This window comes from Xyrauchen texanus, chromosome 3 (assembly GCF_025860055.1).
Source record: "Xyrauchen texanus isolate HMW12.3.18 chromosome 3, RBS_HiC_50CHRs, whole genome shotgun sequence".
Taxonomy (NCBI): domain Eukaryota; kingdom Metazoa; phylum Chordata; class Actinopteri; order Cypriniformes; family Catostomidae; genus Xyrauchen; species Xyrauchen texanus.
In genome coordinates, this window is record NC_068278.1 from 27807890 (window position 1) to 27826900 (window position 19011).

The window sequence follows — 19011 nt, forward strand, 5'->3', positions numbered from 1 at the left end:
AACCGTGAGTAATTCATACCGTTACACCCCTAGTAGGTTACACTGTTGATCTTTGGCCACAATCTACAAGTAAAGACCTTGAAATAGGGGAATCTAAATTGTTTGATTATATTAAGCATTAAGAGAGTGCAGATATCTACCATGTACCATATGTATCAACACAACCGTTAGCCGCAGTCATCATCAGGTTAAAAACAACATGATGATTGATGTCTAGTAGCTTGTTTGAAGTCTTCTGAATAAGTAATCTTCTTGAAGATTTTACACTGATTAAAGGAATATTCGGGGTTCCATACAAGTTAAGCTCAATTGACAGCATTTGTGGCATAATATTGATTACCATACAAATTTATTTGGACTTGTTTTCTTTAAAAAAATACAATAAAAAATTATTCAAAAATCAAGGTTCCAGTGAGGCACTTAAAATGGAAGTGAATGGGATCAATCCGTAAACATTAAAATAATCACAGTCTAAAAAGTATAGCTGTATGATGTAAACAGTATGCGTGTTTTAATGAATCTAGTGTGATAAAATCCCTTACTGACCTTTTCTGTGTAAAGTTATATCCAATTTTACAAATTTGTTGCCATGATGATGTAACGTCAACAAACCCTAAAATGAATATAAAAATTACGATTTAAACAACTTAGCTCAATAATACACTAGTTTTAACAGAATAATTAATTTACGTGATTTATAAAAGGAAAAGATGGGCGAGTTGTCATGCATATTGAAATAATATTTTGTGGTAATCAACATTATGCCATAAAAGCTGTCGATTGAGCTTAGCTTGTGTTGAACCCAGAATGTTCCTTCAAGATAGAGCAAATCAGAAGTTGAGAAGTGCTGGTCAAAGATTGACTCATACCTTGCTCAGCTGTCCTTGTGTTTCTTGGATCTGAGTGAATGCACTGCTGCTCCTGTCTGTAACCTTGGGCTCTGTGTATCAACTCTTTGACCTGTCTGTTTGTGTGGGCAGGTGAATTATGATGGGGAGCTTCACAAACACCCCCAGCTGGAGGCTGATCTGGCAGCCGTGAGGGACTTATATGGCCATCATGCAGTATCTCTCAGGTACCTGACCATTCTTTCACCATCCTTCATATTGACACGAGGACATTACGCTTGATAGAACTTTTCTCACACGCTGGTGCAATTTTGCTGAGTAATCAAGCACAGAACAGGATCTGTGTAATGAGATCTGAACCAAGAACTAGAGAGTTATTGTGACAAGTTTGTTCTGTCATCATAGTGACCTTGCGCAAGGCTCGTAACCTCCAGGAAGCTCCAGGGCGGTTGTGCTTGTAGGTAGTGCCGCTGTAAGTCACTTTAAATAATACAAAAAAAAACATTCCATAAGAAGAAGCATGATGTCAGTGAAAGTGCAAACATTTCATCAGCACAGGAAAGTACTGAAATTGTTAACTTCCTTCCTACATATTGCTATCCCTTCCTTATTCGTGAAAAGTTTTATGGGGAGACGACACCTTGAGCAATCGTTCTTTTGTGTTCTGGCACAGCTAACCCACTCAAGGACGTTTTCTGCCTGAGCTGGATCCCATAACCCTCAGGTGGCCATTTCTCCAATCTGTCATTTGGAGAAAATTTCAGTGAACAACTGAAGGACGGTCTGTGAGAAACAGTCCATTTCAGCTTGATTACAGTGATGTTATGATCAGCAGATTGCTGTGTTGTTTACCCTGATAGGCTTAAAGAAAGGGGTTTCTTTTACTTATCTGCTCTGTAATCAGTGTTAGAGGAAATTCTTTTAGCAAGAAAAAAAATCTAAAAACAGTTATTTTAACAAGTTTCCTAAACATCCCCTCATCTTCAAACAGACACAGCTACCCCGCCCCAAACTCTTGCCACTGGTTGAGGCAGTGTTGCTATGTCAGGTCGTCAGGATGTTCAAACAAACGGATCAATCTTCTGATAGCACCACGATCAGTATGTTTACACGCACAGTTGTAATCATGCTACAGCTGTTTTTGTGAGTAATCAAGCAACAGTATTCAACTGTCTGTCCAATTATTCATGACACTATGTGTAATCAAATAATATACCTGTACCATGTTTGTAGGCATGTCGATGTAGAGATATCGTGTTATTTTACCAATATATTTTTGAGGCATTGATTTATTAACATTAGTCACCATTTAAATTAGAAGCCTAATGTGCATGCTCACTCCATTTGGCTTTTGTTGAATGCCTGGCATAATAGCATTGGGAGACCACAAGGGGGTGATATAACATTTCCTGAAGCAGGTTGCAAGATGCAGGTATCACAACATTGGATGTGTAATTTAGAGTTCCATGCATAGGACGCATACACACAAAATGTACAAATGTTATTGTACTGCAAGTATGAAAGTGACGTTGATGAGTTTCCAGGTTAGGCTATGAAACTGGTTTAAGTGTGCAAACTGAACAATTAGAAATTTCTCAGTATCTATCATTGAAGAGGTTTCATTCGAGCTATCAAATGACAAAAAGACATACTTGTGACTGAATTTTCATCTGGAAAATCTTCTGATTATTGATGCGTGACAAAGGCATCAATCCCAAGCCTACTTTTTTGTGTTACATTTGAGTTTATGTGCAGAACACTGAGGCCAATTGTGATATGGTATGGTTTAAGTCGGATTAAAGCTTGTATATGACATTTTAAAAAGACAAATTATTGTTCTTTTGTTAAATTATTGTTAAACATACCGATTTCTGTTTTGGGGGAAATAAACCCACCAATGGATTGATTAAAGTTTTCTCTGCATATTAAACTGGGATAGGAGAAAGAGTTTTAACATCGGGGAAAAAAAACACCTTTAAGAATGCTGTGTATTTTTCTCTCAGAAAAGCAAAACATGTGCATGTACTTGGATGAGTGAGTGAGTGTGTGGTTAGTAACTCGTGACAAATTGTCAACAAGAATGTGATTTACCTCACAAAATCTGGCAGTCTGAATGGTCTTTCATGCAAAAATAGCTATTCAAAGCATAGCTTTTGTCAAGCTGCTTTTGATAACAGCAGTCAAATAAGAGATCAACATAAAAGATTTTATTCACAGCAGCAGAAATCTTTTATATACTGTCTAGTTTGTGATATTTGTGATGCATGCCCTGAGTCATGGACAGAAAACTATTTTGAGTGCTTACTCCGAGTTCTGTTTGAAAAATGACCTGGGCTGATTTTTGCCGCAGTTGGTATGACTAGTTTGAGTTAGTTCACAGAGGCCTCTTTTAATAATTCAAGGCCACATTAAATACTTTGATTTGCCAGGTTTTGCAATTTGCTTTTAGGTCAATGCACAGCTTATTTGGTTAGGAATATAATACATAAATGATTCCTTGAAATTCCTTGAAGATGGATTTTCTTTTAACTGTGTAATTTTATGTGTTTACATGTGTCCCGAAATGAGTCTGTAAGTTAGCTGTTTCCCCTTGACAGATCAAAGTGAATTATTTTCTCAAACCTCTTCCTTCTGAGACTCCGTGGTTGTTAGGCATTTGGGTGTGAGGTGTAACCATGGTAACAGCCCAGAGCAATGCAACATACTCATCACAATGATTTTATGAGGAATAAATGCATTGAGTAAAGCAACAAAGCTAGAGCATCAGTCTATATCTTTAAGCATCAAGACTGTGGGCAGCACCATAACAGTATTTACATAAACGCCAGCATTTTGACCCCAAATTACTTTCTAAAGAAAATTAGAATATAAAATCATATCATTAACTCTGGAATCTTTCTTGTTAAGCAATTTTTTAAGATGCTTATGTAAGCAAATACAACATCTTAATCATGTTTAGATTTGTGCTTGATTGTCAAATATAATCTCGTTAATATTTGTAGATATTCATATGGGAAGTGTGCTTCTATCACACTTGCACTTTTGTACAATTGCAAAGACACCGAAATGAACAATATCAACCTGTTTATAGCATCTGAATCCGAAAGCCTTTTACATTTTAATGTTAGGGATTAACACATATTTATGAATCCTTTGGGGTTCAAAGAACTGAACGTTTTTAAACAATTGTGACAGCGCACACACACACACACACACAAATCAGGAAATTAGTAAAACATGTTAATATTACACCATAACTGTTATGGAAAGAAGGTGGAGGCAGTCGGGGAGTTTGGATCTAGATGCGGATTTATTAAACAAAAGTGTAAACAAGACAAAACTGGAACGAATGAAACATCCACAGGGGGAAAACTGAAACTAAAACATGGAAACATCGGAACATGGAACATGGACTGGATAAACACACGGCAGGATGCACACAGCTTAGACAGGGAACGGAGAGGCAGGGTCCTCCTCAACGACGCCCACAGTGAACGGCAAAGCGCAGACCAGCAGAGTCTCCTCAATGAACTCACGGAGCATCCAGCCGCGCGTCGCCGGTGGTAACCGCTCCTTGAGCGCACTGTTCAGGTTGGCCCGGAAAAAACCCACCAGGGAGGAGTCTGGGAAGTCCGTGGCACTCGCTAGTTCCAGGAAATCGCGAACGTGGTCCTCCACCGGACTGTTTTCCCGCATCAAACTGAGCAGATGGCAGTTTGCTTGTAGAACCGCTAGATCCATTGTTGTTCGTTCGTTCTGTTCCCACTTTTTTGATGTTTTGGAAGGTCCTGATGAATGTAGATGTTTCTATGTTTGCCCTTTGTGGATGTTTCCCCAGCCTGTTTACTCTTTTTATGTTTTTCGTGTTTTGGTTTTGTTTTCCCACCGTGGATGTTTCATTTGTTCCTGTCTTGTTTGTTGTTTTTTCACCTTTCAATAAAAGAACTGCATTTAGATCCCCACTCCTCGTCTTCCTTCGTCTGCCATCGTAACAATAACATCAATAGTGTTTCACATATATATCACACTGAACCTGTTAAGGTTTGATGATAGTTAAATTTAGCAATATAAAAGGAAATTATTGGACATTATTTATGGGTGTGCACAAGTAATCAATTAATTGAGTACTCGTTCATCTTTACTGTTGAAGACAGAAATTTACATAGACTTAGTTTGAAGTCATTAAAACTCATTTTTTAACCACTCCACAGATGTCATATAACCAAACTATAGTTTTAGCAAGTTGTTTAGGACATCTACTTTGTGCATGACATGAGTAATTTTTACAACAATTGTTTATTGACAGATTGCTTCACTTTTACATGACAATTCCAGTGAGTCAGATCTTTACATACACTGATTTTACTGTGCCTTTAAGCAGCTTGGACAATTCCAGAAAAATTATGTTAAGCCTTTAGGCTTCATCTCCTTGAGATGAACGTAGTTTTGCAAAACTGCAAATCAGTTCCAGAACAACAGCAAAGGTCCTTGTGAGGATGCTGGAGGAAACACGTAGAGAAGTATCTATTGCCAGAGTAAAAAGAGTCCTATATCAACAACCTATATCCTTGCTGCTCAGCAAGGAAGAAGCCACTGCTCCAAAACCACCATAAAAAAGCCAGACTACAGTTTGCAAGTACACATGGGGATAAAGATCTTACTTTTTGGAGAAATGTCCTCTGGTCTGATGAAACAAAAATTGATCTTTTGGCCATAATAAACATCAGGTTGGAGGAAAAAGGGTGAGGTTTGCAAGCCAAAGAACCCCATCCCAACCGTGAAGCATGGGGGTGGAAGCATCATGTTGTGGGGGTGCTTTGCTGCAGGAGGGACTGGTGCACTTCACAAAAGAGATGGCATCACGAGGACTGAAAATTATGAGGATATATTGAAGCAACATCTCAAGACATCAGCCAGGAAGATAAAACTCATCGCAAATGGGCCTTCCAAATGGACAATGACCCCGAGCATACCTCCAAAGTTGTGGCAAAATGGCTTAAGGACAACACAATCAAGTGACTGTAGTGGTCATCATAAAGCCCTGACCTCAATACAAAAGAAAATTTGTGGGCAGAGCTGAAAAAGCGTGTGAGCAAGGAGTCCTACAAACCTGACTCAGTTACACCAGTTCTGTCTGGAGGAATGGGCCAAAATTCCAGCAACTATATTGTGAGAAGCTTGTGGAAGGCTACACAAAATGTTTGACCAAGGTTAAACAATTGAAAGGCAATGCTACCAAATACTTACAAAGTGTATGTAAACTTCTGACCCACTGGGAATGTGATGAAAGAAATCAAATCTGAAATAAGTAATTCTCTCCACTATTATTATTACATTTCACATTCTTAAAATAAAGTAGTGATCCTAACTGGCCTAAGATAGGGAATGTTTTCTACAATTAAATTTCAGAAATTGTGGAGTGAGTTTAAATGTATTTGGATAAGGTAAACTCACCTAAATATTGCCATTAGTTCTCCCAAAAAGAACATTTAGCAATTATATAAGTAATTTAATCGCTTCAGAAGACTTGAAAAGTATGTTTTTATGTGTGTGCAAAGGTTTTGTTTTTGTATATAATCTAGATCTTTTATAGTTTATTAATATTAATAGAGTTAAATAATTATAGTTATTATATAAAATAATAGTTAAAAAATTGAAGGTTGAACTTAAATAAAAAATGTAAAGTAAATCGATTTTTTCTTGCTAGAGTATTCGCTACAAATGGGCTTGAAATGCCCACCTCTAGAAAGATTTTTCTTTCCAAAAATTCAGTATCAGAATTGTATTTGTAAATGTTAAATGCACATATCTTTGAATACTAATGAGATCAACAACATATTCTGCTGAGCAAAGTGTAAAGAGAAAGTAATATTCAAATTTCTACTGGTTTAAATGAGATCTGTTAGTTGCTTTGAATACAAATATAATAACACCAGCTGGATTTGCATTGTGCAAGGTGAAATGTCATGATCACTAAGTCTTATAAGGTTGTTTTTATTTATTTATAATATAGGGAATATGGTGCAATTGATGATGTGGACATCGACTTACACATTGATGTCAGTTTCCTCGATGTAAGTGTTATAATAATAAAATCATTATACATTACGTACATGCATAGGAAAGCTATTTCAATTGAATTATGTTCATATATGTAAATGTGGAGAAGAAACTGAACTGAAGCATATATTCATAGGAGGAGATTGCACTTGCCTGGGATGTGATCAGGAGCGAACCTGTTATTGTGCGACTTCACTGCTCCCTTACACAGTATCTGAATGGACCTGGTAAGGTTACATATTCTCAAGCATTCACTTGCAGTAATACAATGTTCATCTTATAAACATCTACTGAATTTAATTTACCCCAAAATATGTAATAACAAACCGTTAATGCAGTTACCAACTCTCTTAGAAAAGCACGCAAATCATTTTGCTGTAAACTTAATTAGGCTTGTTAGACGGAACAGAACATTTCTGCTGCTTTTCTTTTCTGTCAATACAATCAGAATTGTTCTTATCTGTAAAGTGTCCCTGCACTCATAACATTTCTCTTCAGGTTCATGCCTCAAGAACATTGCCACTTCAGTTCAGAAGTTACTTTGACATGGCTATAATGCCCACTTTTGCTCTGCTGTCAAGATATTGTTCATCATAAGTGGAACATTTTGGAGTGACCTCCTGTTCCACTGTTTTAAAAACATCTGAAATACCTTCAAAGCTGTATCAAATGTCTGTTGCAAATAGGGCTGGGTGATATGTAAAAAAATATTTTATCGATAAATGCCTTCAAAAATATTGCCATATCCAATTATATCATCAACCCCCCCTGCAGAGGGCTGTTGAATATTTTTGCTTTATAAATTAAACAAATTTATTTAAATGTGAAAAACTTAAAAGATATTTCTAAATTCAAATTGCACTTTAAATAAAATGAGAATAAAAAAGCAATTAAAATAATGAAGTGATCAAAAAATCTTATAAAACCACCATATCCAAACATTTTCCATCTCCAGTGGCCTCATATTGTCCTACATTTTCTTGTGTTCCCAAAATAATGCTGCCAAATGTGAGCTCTTATTGAATTTGTGTTTGTATTCGTTAATTCACTTAATGCTTAATTAGAAAATAAAAATAGGTAAACTTGGTCTTCTATTAGTTTATTATTTAATCACTTTCGTCTTTGTTACTTTAATACAAAGATATATTTTAGTGAACCTGCAGAGTTGCGTTCACAATGCATGTTAAGGGCGAAATAAAGTGAACTAAACTTCAAGCACATCCTGAGATGGTCTTAGGTCTTTTACAGCATTCTCATACATGACATAAAAAGTTTTCAGATGATTAAAGCAGAGAAGAATGAGTGAGAAGTCTTAACATGCATGTGTTCCACGAGACGCTTCTGCTGCACGCTTCTGAACAAACAGTTCATCAGACACAGGAATAGATGGCTTTTCTATTGTCTGTTCTTAAAAATACAATAAAGTGTGTTTCTTCAAGTGCGTGTCTTTGTGTTTAACAGCATTTTTTGTCATGTTTTACTTACTTACAATACTTACAGGTCACCCACCACTTCTGTGGGTAGATGAGCAAACTTAACCTCTCATGAAGTACCAGTTTTGGATGAGGAGCTTGCAAATAAGGAGCTGGATTCAACCTCTTCACATTTGGCAGGGTCAAATTTCACATCCTGGGCTACTGTTTAATATATCTGGTGACTTCCCAGATCCATGGTTTTGCCATTTACCGATATTGTCAATGAGTGTTTAAATCTTTGTTGAACATTTGTAAGAAATCGTCGATATCCGATAACATCATCCAATCGCCCAGCCCTAGTAGCTAATAGTTTATTTAAATGATTCACAATATCCCAAAGTTACATTAGGTCGTACTTTGTTACAATATTTTTCTTTTATAAAATGTTTCCGCTCCTCTAATCTTGGACAGACATTCCAAGAGTGCTGATACTGATTATAATGGCACTGGATTGTTGCATGGTGTCATTTGTGCTTCTTGATGACATTCAATGTTTATCCTGCTTTGGCTTTGTTTGGAACTATTTTTGTTCACTATATTGTGTGTAAAATGTGAGTTACTTAATATTAACCTATTAATATTAACCTATTAATATTCTGTACAACAGCACTCATGTTCGTGTGATGTTGCTTAATTTTCACATGAACAAATTTACATCGACATGTCCATTTTACAGTTCCCACTGTTGATGTGTTTCAAGTGTCTTCAAAAGACAGATTTGGGCTAGGACATCAGTTGAAAAAGTAAGAAAATATGAGAACATATCATTTGTTTTATACCACAATGTTGTGTTGTGTAGTGTCATTGAACTTCATGAGTGTGTTTTTTTTGTTGACAGAATAATGCAAACCTTTGTCACACAGCAGTGGAAGTGTCAGAGCAAAGATAAACTCATCAGCCCACACAGCAAAAAGCAAAACGAGAAGAAGGTGAAGTCTCCCCTGCACATTTTTTCAACTCTTCGCAGGTAAGAAACTTTTTCACACAGCTACAGGACTACTGGACAGTTTATTAGATACTGCAGAGTTTTAGTCCTGAGTTTGATCAAACCCTTAAAGGTGCCCTCAGTAAAATGTATGTTTATGTTGCGTTGGTACTTAGCGGTGTAGATGCAGCATCATGCAAAAATAGATATTCTCAGTTACCGATGTCATTGTAAAAATGCGCTATTCATTGTCAGTCAATTATTCTGTTACTGAAAGCATCCAATTACAGTGGATTATAGAGATGAAGTAAGTAATATTTGGCTGGTCCTATGATCACAACATGAATGTGTGCCCAGCACCAAATGTACTGTAGAATAAAACAGCTTTTTCGCTAAGAATGATGTCTAGATTCTTCATCATTTAAATTTGTTTTAATTACTATTCCACTATTTCTACTTAAAGGTCAGGTTTGTAAAAAAACAATTTCTGTCAAAATAAATTCTATTGTGCAATGACAACTATAATTATGCCATTCATGGGTTTACCTTCTCCAAATGTATAAACACAGCCTCCCATAGCATGTGTTGGGTTGTGACCAACTGTTCAGCTGGGAGAATATGAAAATTCATGGCTGATATGTACACAGGAAAAATTTATTTAGCTTTGTCAAAATGTTAAGACTTTTTAAAAGACAGAGAGAATGAGAACAGAGTGAACATCTCATTTACAAGGTGGAGGACCCACACACACACACACACACACACCACCACCAATGATGAGATCGCTCTGGCAAATGGGAGCGCCAATAATGAGGTCGCTGCACAAGTCGCTAATAAACCGCAGCCTCCCCCCGTCAACAACAGCAATCTTGCCTAGGGCTTCAAAATAGACAGAAAAGGCACTTTCGTAATGCTTACTTGTTACAAGAAGAACCATTCTACCTAATGTGCTGGATCTCCTGCACTTCCAGCTGTCTTTCAATCCAATGATGTTATTAGGACGACCTGATTCTTCTGCCACACTTGTTTATGTTCTGTCCATTGTGTATGTGTTCTAGTGGTCTTGTTTATTGTGACGTTAAATGTTTATCACCTTTTATTTAGGATGGCATATTTGTTCATAGGGAATCAGAGAGTGTGAAATTGTGTGATGAGTCTAAGGGGTGTTGGCAATGGCTGTTTGAAAACACATTTTATTATTGCAATTCCTAATTCTGTGCTTAAACAAAATGACTTAAAGGTACACTCAGTAATTTTTGTTTATGTCGCGCTGTCCTCTTGGACTGGTACTGACACCTAGAATTGTGGAGGAGCATCATGCAAAAGCAAACATTTTCAAATACCAATTATTATAGAAATGTATTACTCGCAGCCATGATTAATTAATTCCACAAGCGGAAGTGTCCAATAAGTATATGGCTGATCACATGATCTGAACAAATCTTGGCCTCCGTGAAGCCACCTGCTCCAAGTAAAATAAAACAACTCTTATTAGGTTTATAATATGAGTCTTCATCTCATGTGAGTGTACATAATTTTAAACGTGTTTTCCATGAGTACTTTTGATTTCTTTGTGTAAAACCTTTGCAAAGAGAAAAAATTACTGAGTGCACTCATAATTACACTCACAATCATGAATCAAAATGCTGGGAAGAGGAAATGTTACCTGATTGTCTTATATTATAATGTTTGCTCAGATTAATTATTTGTATCTCATTAACTCAGGCATAGCCTACTGTAGTTTAGTTGCGCAAGAAACATAAATTCTCACCTAAGATGACAAATGTAATCATGCTAACCAGCCAAAGTAGCATTCTGAAATGTGCAGGATTTGCACAAGCATAATTGCATAATGTCATCTTGTGTTCCATAATTCACATTGTTTGATTAATGTTCTGTGCTTTTGCAAACTCAGATCCCCCAGCTACCCTCCTCCAGGCTGTGTGAAAAGCAAAAAGAAGCTCAAACCCGAGCAGGATGGCATGTCAAAATCCCACCGTCTTTTGCGGCGAACGTGTTCCAGCACGGTAAAGCCAGAAATTGATGGCTGCGTCAGCAAGTCACACAAGCTGCTGGGCCACTCCATCTCCAGCGACCCACGAATGGAGCAACATCAGCCACTCAAGCAGCCACACCGGCTGCTGCCGAGGCCCTGCTCGACTGCCGTGAAACCAGAGGACTGCCCCCCGCTGCGGCCTCATAAACTGTCGCCACGGCAGAGCATGGCAGAGCCCCGGTGCGAACACGCTACTGGCAGTGGCGATGCCGGTGCTTTGAAGCCTCACCGGCTCCTGAGCCGCTCCTGCATGAGCAGCGTGCGGACTGAAGAGCTGGATGGCCTTAAGCACCACCACCGTCTGCTCAGCAGGTCCTACTCTAGCAGCACCAAGATGGGCAAAGCCGACATCTTCAAAGAGCCTGTCACTGAGAGCAGACGCCTCTCCCTTACCTCAGGGCTAATTGGCATCCTGGCCCCATCACTCTCTTCCACACCTCAGGTAAAGCCAGTTCTGAGTGGCTACTTAAGGATTGCTGTCAGATAAACATAGTTCTCTTACGAGAGGTTCTCTCGTATTGCGTAAGCTAGCTTACGCTACGGGAAAGATTCATCTTTTCTGAGATATTGAAGCCAAAAAATTATCCTTAATTTTGTATCCATTGTCAACGCAGTGCAGCAGCTGCATACCTTGAGCGGGCTAGCTAGCGAGCTCATTGGTTGCTCTGCGGCAACTGCTGCAGCCTATAGACGAACTTGAGTGAACTCGCGTCCAATGACAGGCACCCGCACCATCACTGTATCAAAGCCCGCCAGAATGGGCGTGGCTAGAGTGCATATAAGCGTAAGTTCGTAGGCTGGAACCCTGATTTTCATCTATTCAGCGAAGCTCTTCGCATCTCTGAACTGCGAATCTCTCGCATCTCGAAGAAGCCGGCCGTCTTCGCCACCTTCAGCCATACTGCGGGCTACGCCATCCGGCGACGTATCCTTTTTAGAGCAAGCTAGTTCCGCGAACTTCACAAAAAGAGCAACGAGCGTCTTTTTAAAGATGCCTCGCCTGCGCCTCATGCCGCGCCCCTCTCAGCGCCGGAGACCGCCACCTCATCTGCGCTCTCTGCCTGGGACTGGAACATGCAGAGCTCGCCCTCGCTGACGGCGGATGCGACCTCTGCGAGGAGCTTCCGATGTCGACCCTGCGGACTCGACTCGAAGCACTCAAAACCGAAGCCGCCGCGCCGCCTTTCGTTTCGCCATGCAGAAAGAAGCGCCGCTCCCAAAGGCTGCTGGAACCGGTGTTAGAAGCGACTACCTCGCCGGAGCCTCTCCCTGGAGCCTCGCTTTCACCCTCCCCGCCCCCCCGGGACGCGCAGTTGCCTCCGAGCGGCCGCATTGTTGCCATCTCGGATGACGAGGCGGAGGATAAGGGCTGCTGTTCCATCATGGGTTTGGACAGCGAGGAGTGGTCAGGCTCCCAAGCCTCCTCCTCGGCCCAGGAATCCACCAGGACCCGCGCCGGAGTCGAGGAAGAACTAACGCGCCTCCTCACACAGGCCGTCGACCGCCTCGGGCTCGAGTGGTCACCGCCCTCTGAGCAGGCTCCCAACAGACTCGACGGCTGCTTTCTTCAGAGCCGTCGCCGCTGGCGCCAGCGGCCGGACGCTCCCTTCCTGCCGGAACTCCACGCCGAGCTCTCTAAATCGTGGAACGCGCCTCTCTCGGCCAGGAACCGATCCCATGTCTCCACCTCTCTCGTTTCGGTGGACGGCGCCACCGAGAGGGGCTACTCTTCCGTCCCCCCGGTCGAGGATTCGGTAGCAGCACACCTTTGCCCGCCCTCCGCGAGATGGCGGTCTAAGGCCTGCAGAACTACTTCCGCCTGTATTGGCCGTGCCTATGCCGCCGCCGGCCAACCCGCATCTGCTCTGCATTCCATGGCCGTTTTACAGATCCTCCAAGCGGACCTTCTTCGAGAGTGGGATGAGAAAGGCAGGCACCCAGAGGCTGTTTCAGATCTAAGGAGCGCGACGGATCTCGCCCTTCGCGCCACCAAAGCTGCAGCTCAAGCCCTAGGGAAGTGCATGGCCGCGCTGACTGTGACCGAGAGACACCTATGGCTAACGCTAGCCGACATGGGAGAAGCTGAACGCTCCACGTTCCTCAACGCGCCGCTCTCTCCGTCCGGTCTCTTCGGTTCCGTGGTGAGTGGCATTGTTGACCGTTTCTTGGAAGTCCAGAAAGCCACCCAAGCCATGAATCTCTTCCTGCCTCGTCGCGCTAGCTCCTCTGCAGGCCGCCCACGTGACCAGCCTCCTGCACGAGCCTCTTCACAGCGCCCAGCTCAGCAAAGCCAGACTTCTCAGCGTCGACAGGGCGGCCGCCCTAGAACGCGCTCAGACAGATTGCGCTGAAACCTGAGCAACCGAAGTCCTCCTAGCTTTGTTGAGGAAACGACGGCTCAGTCCCACCACGGCCAGACCACCGTCAAAGCTTCGCCCCCTGTCAGTCCCCTTCTCTCAGGCTACTGCAGTGGTGGATTCAGCAGCAAAAAAAAAAAACATGCCTTATGTGTAGAAAATGTGCCCACAATCTAGTGTTCACCCCTACACACAAGCATTACACTTCCTGTGTCCCTATCAGAGCCCACTCACATAAAGCGGGCACAGCCAGCTCGAGTGTTAGAGTCAATAAACGCGCCCACGAATCCGTGCGCGCGCCCCTTCTCTGCCCGCTCTGTCACACGGCCAGCAAACACCTCTCTGTATGTAAGTCCCATGCCCGTGACTATGCTCGTGCATCACTTCACAGATGTGACTCTTTCCCCATTCACCTCAATCGGGAAGTCACTCACAGAACAGCCTGTCCCTGCTGCCTGCGAGCAGTCATGCATAAGCACAGTAAGCGCGCTCAAACATTCTGTTCAGCTCGCTGTGTGCGGCAATCAGGGCGACTTGGCCATTCACCCTCTAGCGTTACGCTTCAAAGCGTGAAAAGCTATCCCAGGGATATCCAAATGGGTGTTAAGCACAATAAAACAGGGCTATTTGCTACAGTTCGATCGCCGCCCTCCCCGCTTCAGAGCGCGGCTCGAAACTACTGTGAACACGGAAGCAGCCTGCATGCCTTCTGTGCAAAAGGGCCATAGAGAGAGTGCCACCTTCTCTGAGCGAGTCGGGGTTTTACAGCCGTTATTTTCTTGTCCCCAAGAAAGACGGCGGCCTCAGACCAATATTAGATCTCAGGGTTTTGAACAAGGTGCTCGCAAAAAAGACCGTTCAAAATGCTTACAATCAGGAAACTCCTCGCGCGTGTGCGCCAGGGGGACTGGTTTATTTCTCTCGATCTGAAAGATGCCTACTTTCAGATTCAGATAAATCCCTGTCACAGGCCATTCTTGAGATTCGCCTATGACGGCCAGGTTTATCAATACACTGTCCTTCCGTTCGGCCTGTCTTTAGCACCCCGTACTTTCACGAAGTGCATGGATTCGGCGCTCGCACCCCTGCGGAGTCAGGGCTTGCAAATTCTGAACTATTTGGACGATTGGCTGATTTTGGCACAGTCACATACGGAGCTTCTGTCTCACAGGACAGTTCTCCTCAGTCATCTGAACAGTATGGGTCTTGCAGTCAATTGGACCAAGAGCTCACTACAGCCCAGTCAGGCAATTTCCTTCCTTGGAATAGAACTAGACTCCATGGCGATGACGGCTCGCTTATCTACACAGCGCGCGCGCAGTGTTCAGCGACTAGCCGCGTCCTTTCAGATGAACAGCCTCACGGCTCTGAAAAATTTCAGAGAATGCTAGGTTACATGGCCTCAGCCGCAGCAGTACTTCAGCTGGGTTTACTGTGCATCGCCCGCTTCAGCATTGGCTAAACACCCACGCGTCTCGCCGGGCTTGGGCCACGGGCGCCAGCCGATCAGAGTGACTCAGACCTGTATCTCAGCTCTGCAGCCCTGGGCAGTGGCCGAATGGTATCAGCGGGGAGTGACGATGGGAGCTGTATCTCGCCGAAAAGTCATCTCGACAGACGCGTCCAACACGGGTTGGGGCGCGGTCTCGCGAGGGCTCTCCGGTTTTTGGCCTATGGTCAGTTCAGGAAAAGCTCCTTCACATAAATTGTCTGGAAATGATAGCGGTCGATGCACGCCGTGCGCTTCCTCCCGGTCATTCAGGGTCACCACGTCCTGGTCCGTTCGGACAACAGATCTGTGGTATCCTATCTAAACCGTCAGGGCGGTGTCAGATCCAGGAACCTCTTCCATCTGACAAAACGCATACGGAGTTGGTCCCAGTGCCACCTGCGCTCGCTGAGGGCGACGCGACGTGCCAGGCCACCTGAACGACGGCCCAGACAGACTGTCCAGAGACAATATTTCCCCAGGGAATGGTCCCTGCACGCTCAAACAGTCCAGAAGTTATGGAGCATATTCGGCAGAGCAGAGATAGACCTCTTTGCGTCAGAAGAGAACTCTCACTGCCCAGTATTTTTCTCGAAGCGAGGACGCGCTGGCCCAGGACTGGCCCAACCGCCCGCTTACGCCTTCCCTCCCGTCTCGCTATTGCCACAGGTAATGCAGAGGATCAGGAAACAGCGTCACTCGGTGCTCCTCATAGCCCCGCGCTGGGAGAATCAGACATGGTTCCCGGAGCTTACGCAGCTGTCACTGACAGCCCCGTGGCCCATTCCAGTGAGAGCAGATCTCCTCTCTCAAGCTCGCGGCACGATCTGGCATCCCCACCCAGGGCGCTGCATGCGTGGGTGATCAACGACTACCCGTCGCTTTGCCAGAAGGAGTAATAAACACTATCATACACGCTAGAGCCCGTTCCACGAGAAGACTCTATGCGTCCAAATGGTCTGTGTTTTCAAAATGGTGCACCGACAGAGACCTGGACCCACGGACATGTGGGGTGTCATCGCTGCTCGTGTTTTTACAAGAGCTGCTGGATAAGGGCAGATCCCCATCCATGCTCAAAGTGTACGTTGTGGCCGTCACGGCGTTCGCTGAACCCCTGCACGGCCAGTCACTGGGAAAAAACAAGCTGGTCATCCGCTTCCTCAGGGGAGCTAGAAGGATGAACCCCCTGCGCCCCCCATCGGTTCCTATCTGGGATCTTTCCGTAGTTCTCGAAGCTATGAAAGCCCCCCCTTTCGAACCGCTTCAATCCGTGGATTTGAAATACCTTTCACTCAAAACCGTTTTTCTAACTGCCCTGTCATCAGTTAAACGTGTGGGAGACCTTCACACGCTGTCTGTCAGCGCTGCGTGTCTTGAGTTTGGACCAAGTGACTCCAAGGTCATTTTAAAGCCTAGACACAGCTATGTCCCCAAGGTGATCGGTACTCCTTTCAGAGCACAAATCATTTCCCTATCGGCGCTGCCAGCGTCCGATAGCGAACGCGACGCCAATCTCCTTTGCCCAGTCAGAGCACTGAGATTGTATACTGCGCGCTCCGCCTCTTTCAGACGCTCTGAGCAGCTTTTCGTTTCATTTGGAGGGCGCACCAAAGGTTTCGCCGCCTCGAAACAGACACTGTCTAGATGGATAGTGGACGCTATTGCTGCCGCGTGCGGCGTCAAAGACCTACCATGCCCGTTAGGCATTAGGGCTCACTCCACTAGAGGCATGGCCTCCTCGTGGGCATGGTCCAGCGGGATTTCCATTCACGACATATGTGTGGCAGCGGGCTGGGCTTCCCCCTCCACCTTTGTCAGATTTTATAATCTGGAAGTGCCCGCCCGGCAGGCAAAACTACTAGCGGTTTAATACGCTACAGCTCCCCTGGTGAGCTGCAATGACGGGACACATTCCACACAGACCGGCACCGCCGCTCTGTCTTTCCCTTCCCACTATGTGCTTATGTATTACACACACACTGGCCCGCACTCTTGCCGGACAAATATTATTCCCCACTCACAAGGGCTCCCCGGGTCCCCCACCCCGGGGCTCATGCAGTGGATGCTTGGCGCGACGGCGTTGACAATGGGTTCCCGTGAGCGTAAGCTAGCTTACACAATACTGAGAGAACCTCTCGTGAAGAGAACGAATCGGTTACCTAACGTAACCTCAGTTCTCTCTAGATGAGGAACGCAGTATTGGCGTAGCCGGCGTGCTTCAGCGCCACCGGCGATTTTCGCTTCATTCAATGAAAACCAGGGTTCCAGCCTACGAACTTACGCTTATATGCATTCTAGCCACGCCCATTCTGGCGGGCTTTGATACAGTGACGGCGCGGGTGCCTGTCATTGGATGCTAGTTCACTCAAGTTCGTCTATAGGCTGCAGCAGTTGCCGCAGAGCAACCAATCAGCTCGCTAGCTAGCCCGCTATGCAGCTGCTGCACTGCGTTGACAATGGATACAAAATTAAGGATAATTTTTTGGCTTCAATATCTCAGAAAAGATGAATCTTTCCCGTAGCGTAAGCTAGCTTACGCAATACTCGTTCCCTCATCTAGAGAGAACCGAGGTTACGTTAGGTAACCGATTCGTTTTCTGATGTAGAATAATGATGTTCCTCACTTATTTTGATTTGCTTTTATAGTTATGTAGGTAAGTGATACCTGATTGATGGTGTTTGTAGAGTGAATTTGGGTAATCAGGGACATTTTTGCACTTTTGACTTATTGTCAAAACACAACCAAGTTAGAATATGGTAATTCCCCACAATGTTCTGATTATCATAATTCACCCTATCTAGCATTATTTAACTAAATGTATTTAAAGCCAAAAATAAGCATGAAAAATTTCAACTGTTAATTGCTCTGACCTGGCATACATAATAGTAGTTGGGAGAATGTAAAACGTTGTGGACAGAGTGATTCATCCTTTATACAGTAAATGCTAACGTTTTGTTCCACAGGCTGTTTTTGCTTGAGGCATTGAAAACAGTTTTGTTAAAAAGAGTGAGTTCAGACATTTTTCTGTCTCCTTGAGTAGCCAAACATTGGAGCCAAATCCATTCCAGTCAAAGACAGAGGCTTCCTTGTTCAGGTAAAAAATGCCATAAACTTTCCCCCTTAACTCTTTTATCAAACAATTTTACAGAAATAACCCTAAACCCCTTTCCTGCAGTACACCGAGCATGAGGGCATGTGATTGGTTCATATTGAGTAGTTTACATTTTCCAGCTGTTATTCTTGAGCCCAAAACTGAATGTGTAAAATCTTTAACCTGTGTTTATTTTTATTTATTTTTTTGGTTGAGATATTCGTGTTGTCTTCCTCCATGCAATGTACTGTTATTGACGAGTACATTGTTCTCATAATGCATGTTATGTGTGTTAACTGCAGAGTTAGTTATATCCGATTACAAAGTAATTACTTTAATATAATTTATTTGTACTCAAAAAAGTAATGTGATACATTACAATTTAAATTCTTGTAATCAGATTACAGGTACTGACATTTAATTAAAGTAATTACTTTAGCGAAAGTAATGTACTTAAAAAGTATTATGTATAAAAAAATGTAATATGAATTGCTATGTATGTCTGTTAGCGTTTCTGTGACAGCTGATGGGTGTGCAACAATGAATGAGGAAATATAGAAGTTTTGAATTTGAGCGAAAAACCAAAAATGTAATAGGAAAAGTAATTTAGAAAGTAAAATAATTTGTAATGTTATTACTTTTAAGGTGATCACATTAATCGGTAAAGTAATCTGATTACATTTCTTGAAAAGTAATTTATAGTGGATTA

The 19011-nt window shown here is 43.0% G+C and overlaps 1 protein-coding gene across 1 annotated transcript in view; it reads left to right on the forward strand.

The window, feature by feature from the left end:
- LOC127624035 (protein mono-ADP-ribosyltransferase PARP8-like) overlaps positions 1 to 19011 on the forward strand; it is a 60113-nt gene that overhangs the window by 29973 nt on the left and 11129 nt on the right. The window contains exons 7-13 of the mRNA XM_052098645.1: positions 981 to 1075; positions 6862 to 6922; positions 7045 to 7135; positions 9060 to 9126; positions 9222 to 9350; positions 11224 to 11806; positions 18252 to 18305. Of these exons, the coding sequence (XP_051954605.1) occupies positions 981 to 1075; positions 6862 to 6922; positions 7045 to 7135; positions 9060 to 9126; positions 9222 to 9350; positions 11224 to 11806; positions 18252 to 18305 (1080 nt within the window). The remainder of the gene's footprint in view (positions 1 to 980; positions 1076 to 6861; positions 6923 to 7044; positions 7136 to 9059; positions 9127 to 9221; positions 9351 to 11223; positions 11807 to 18251; positions 18306 to 19011) is intronic.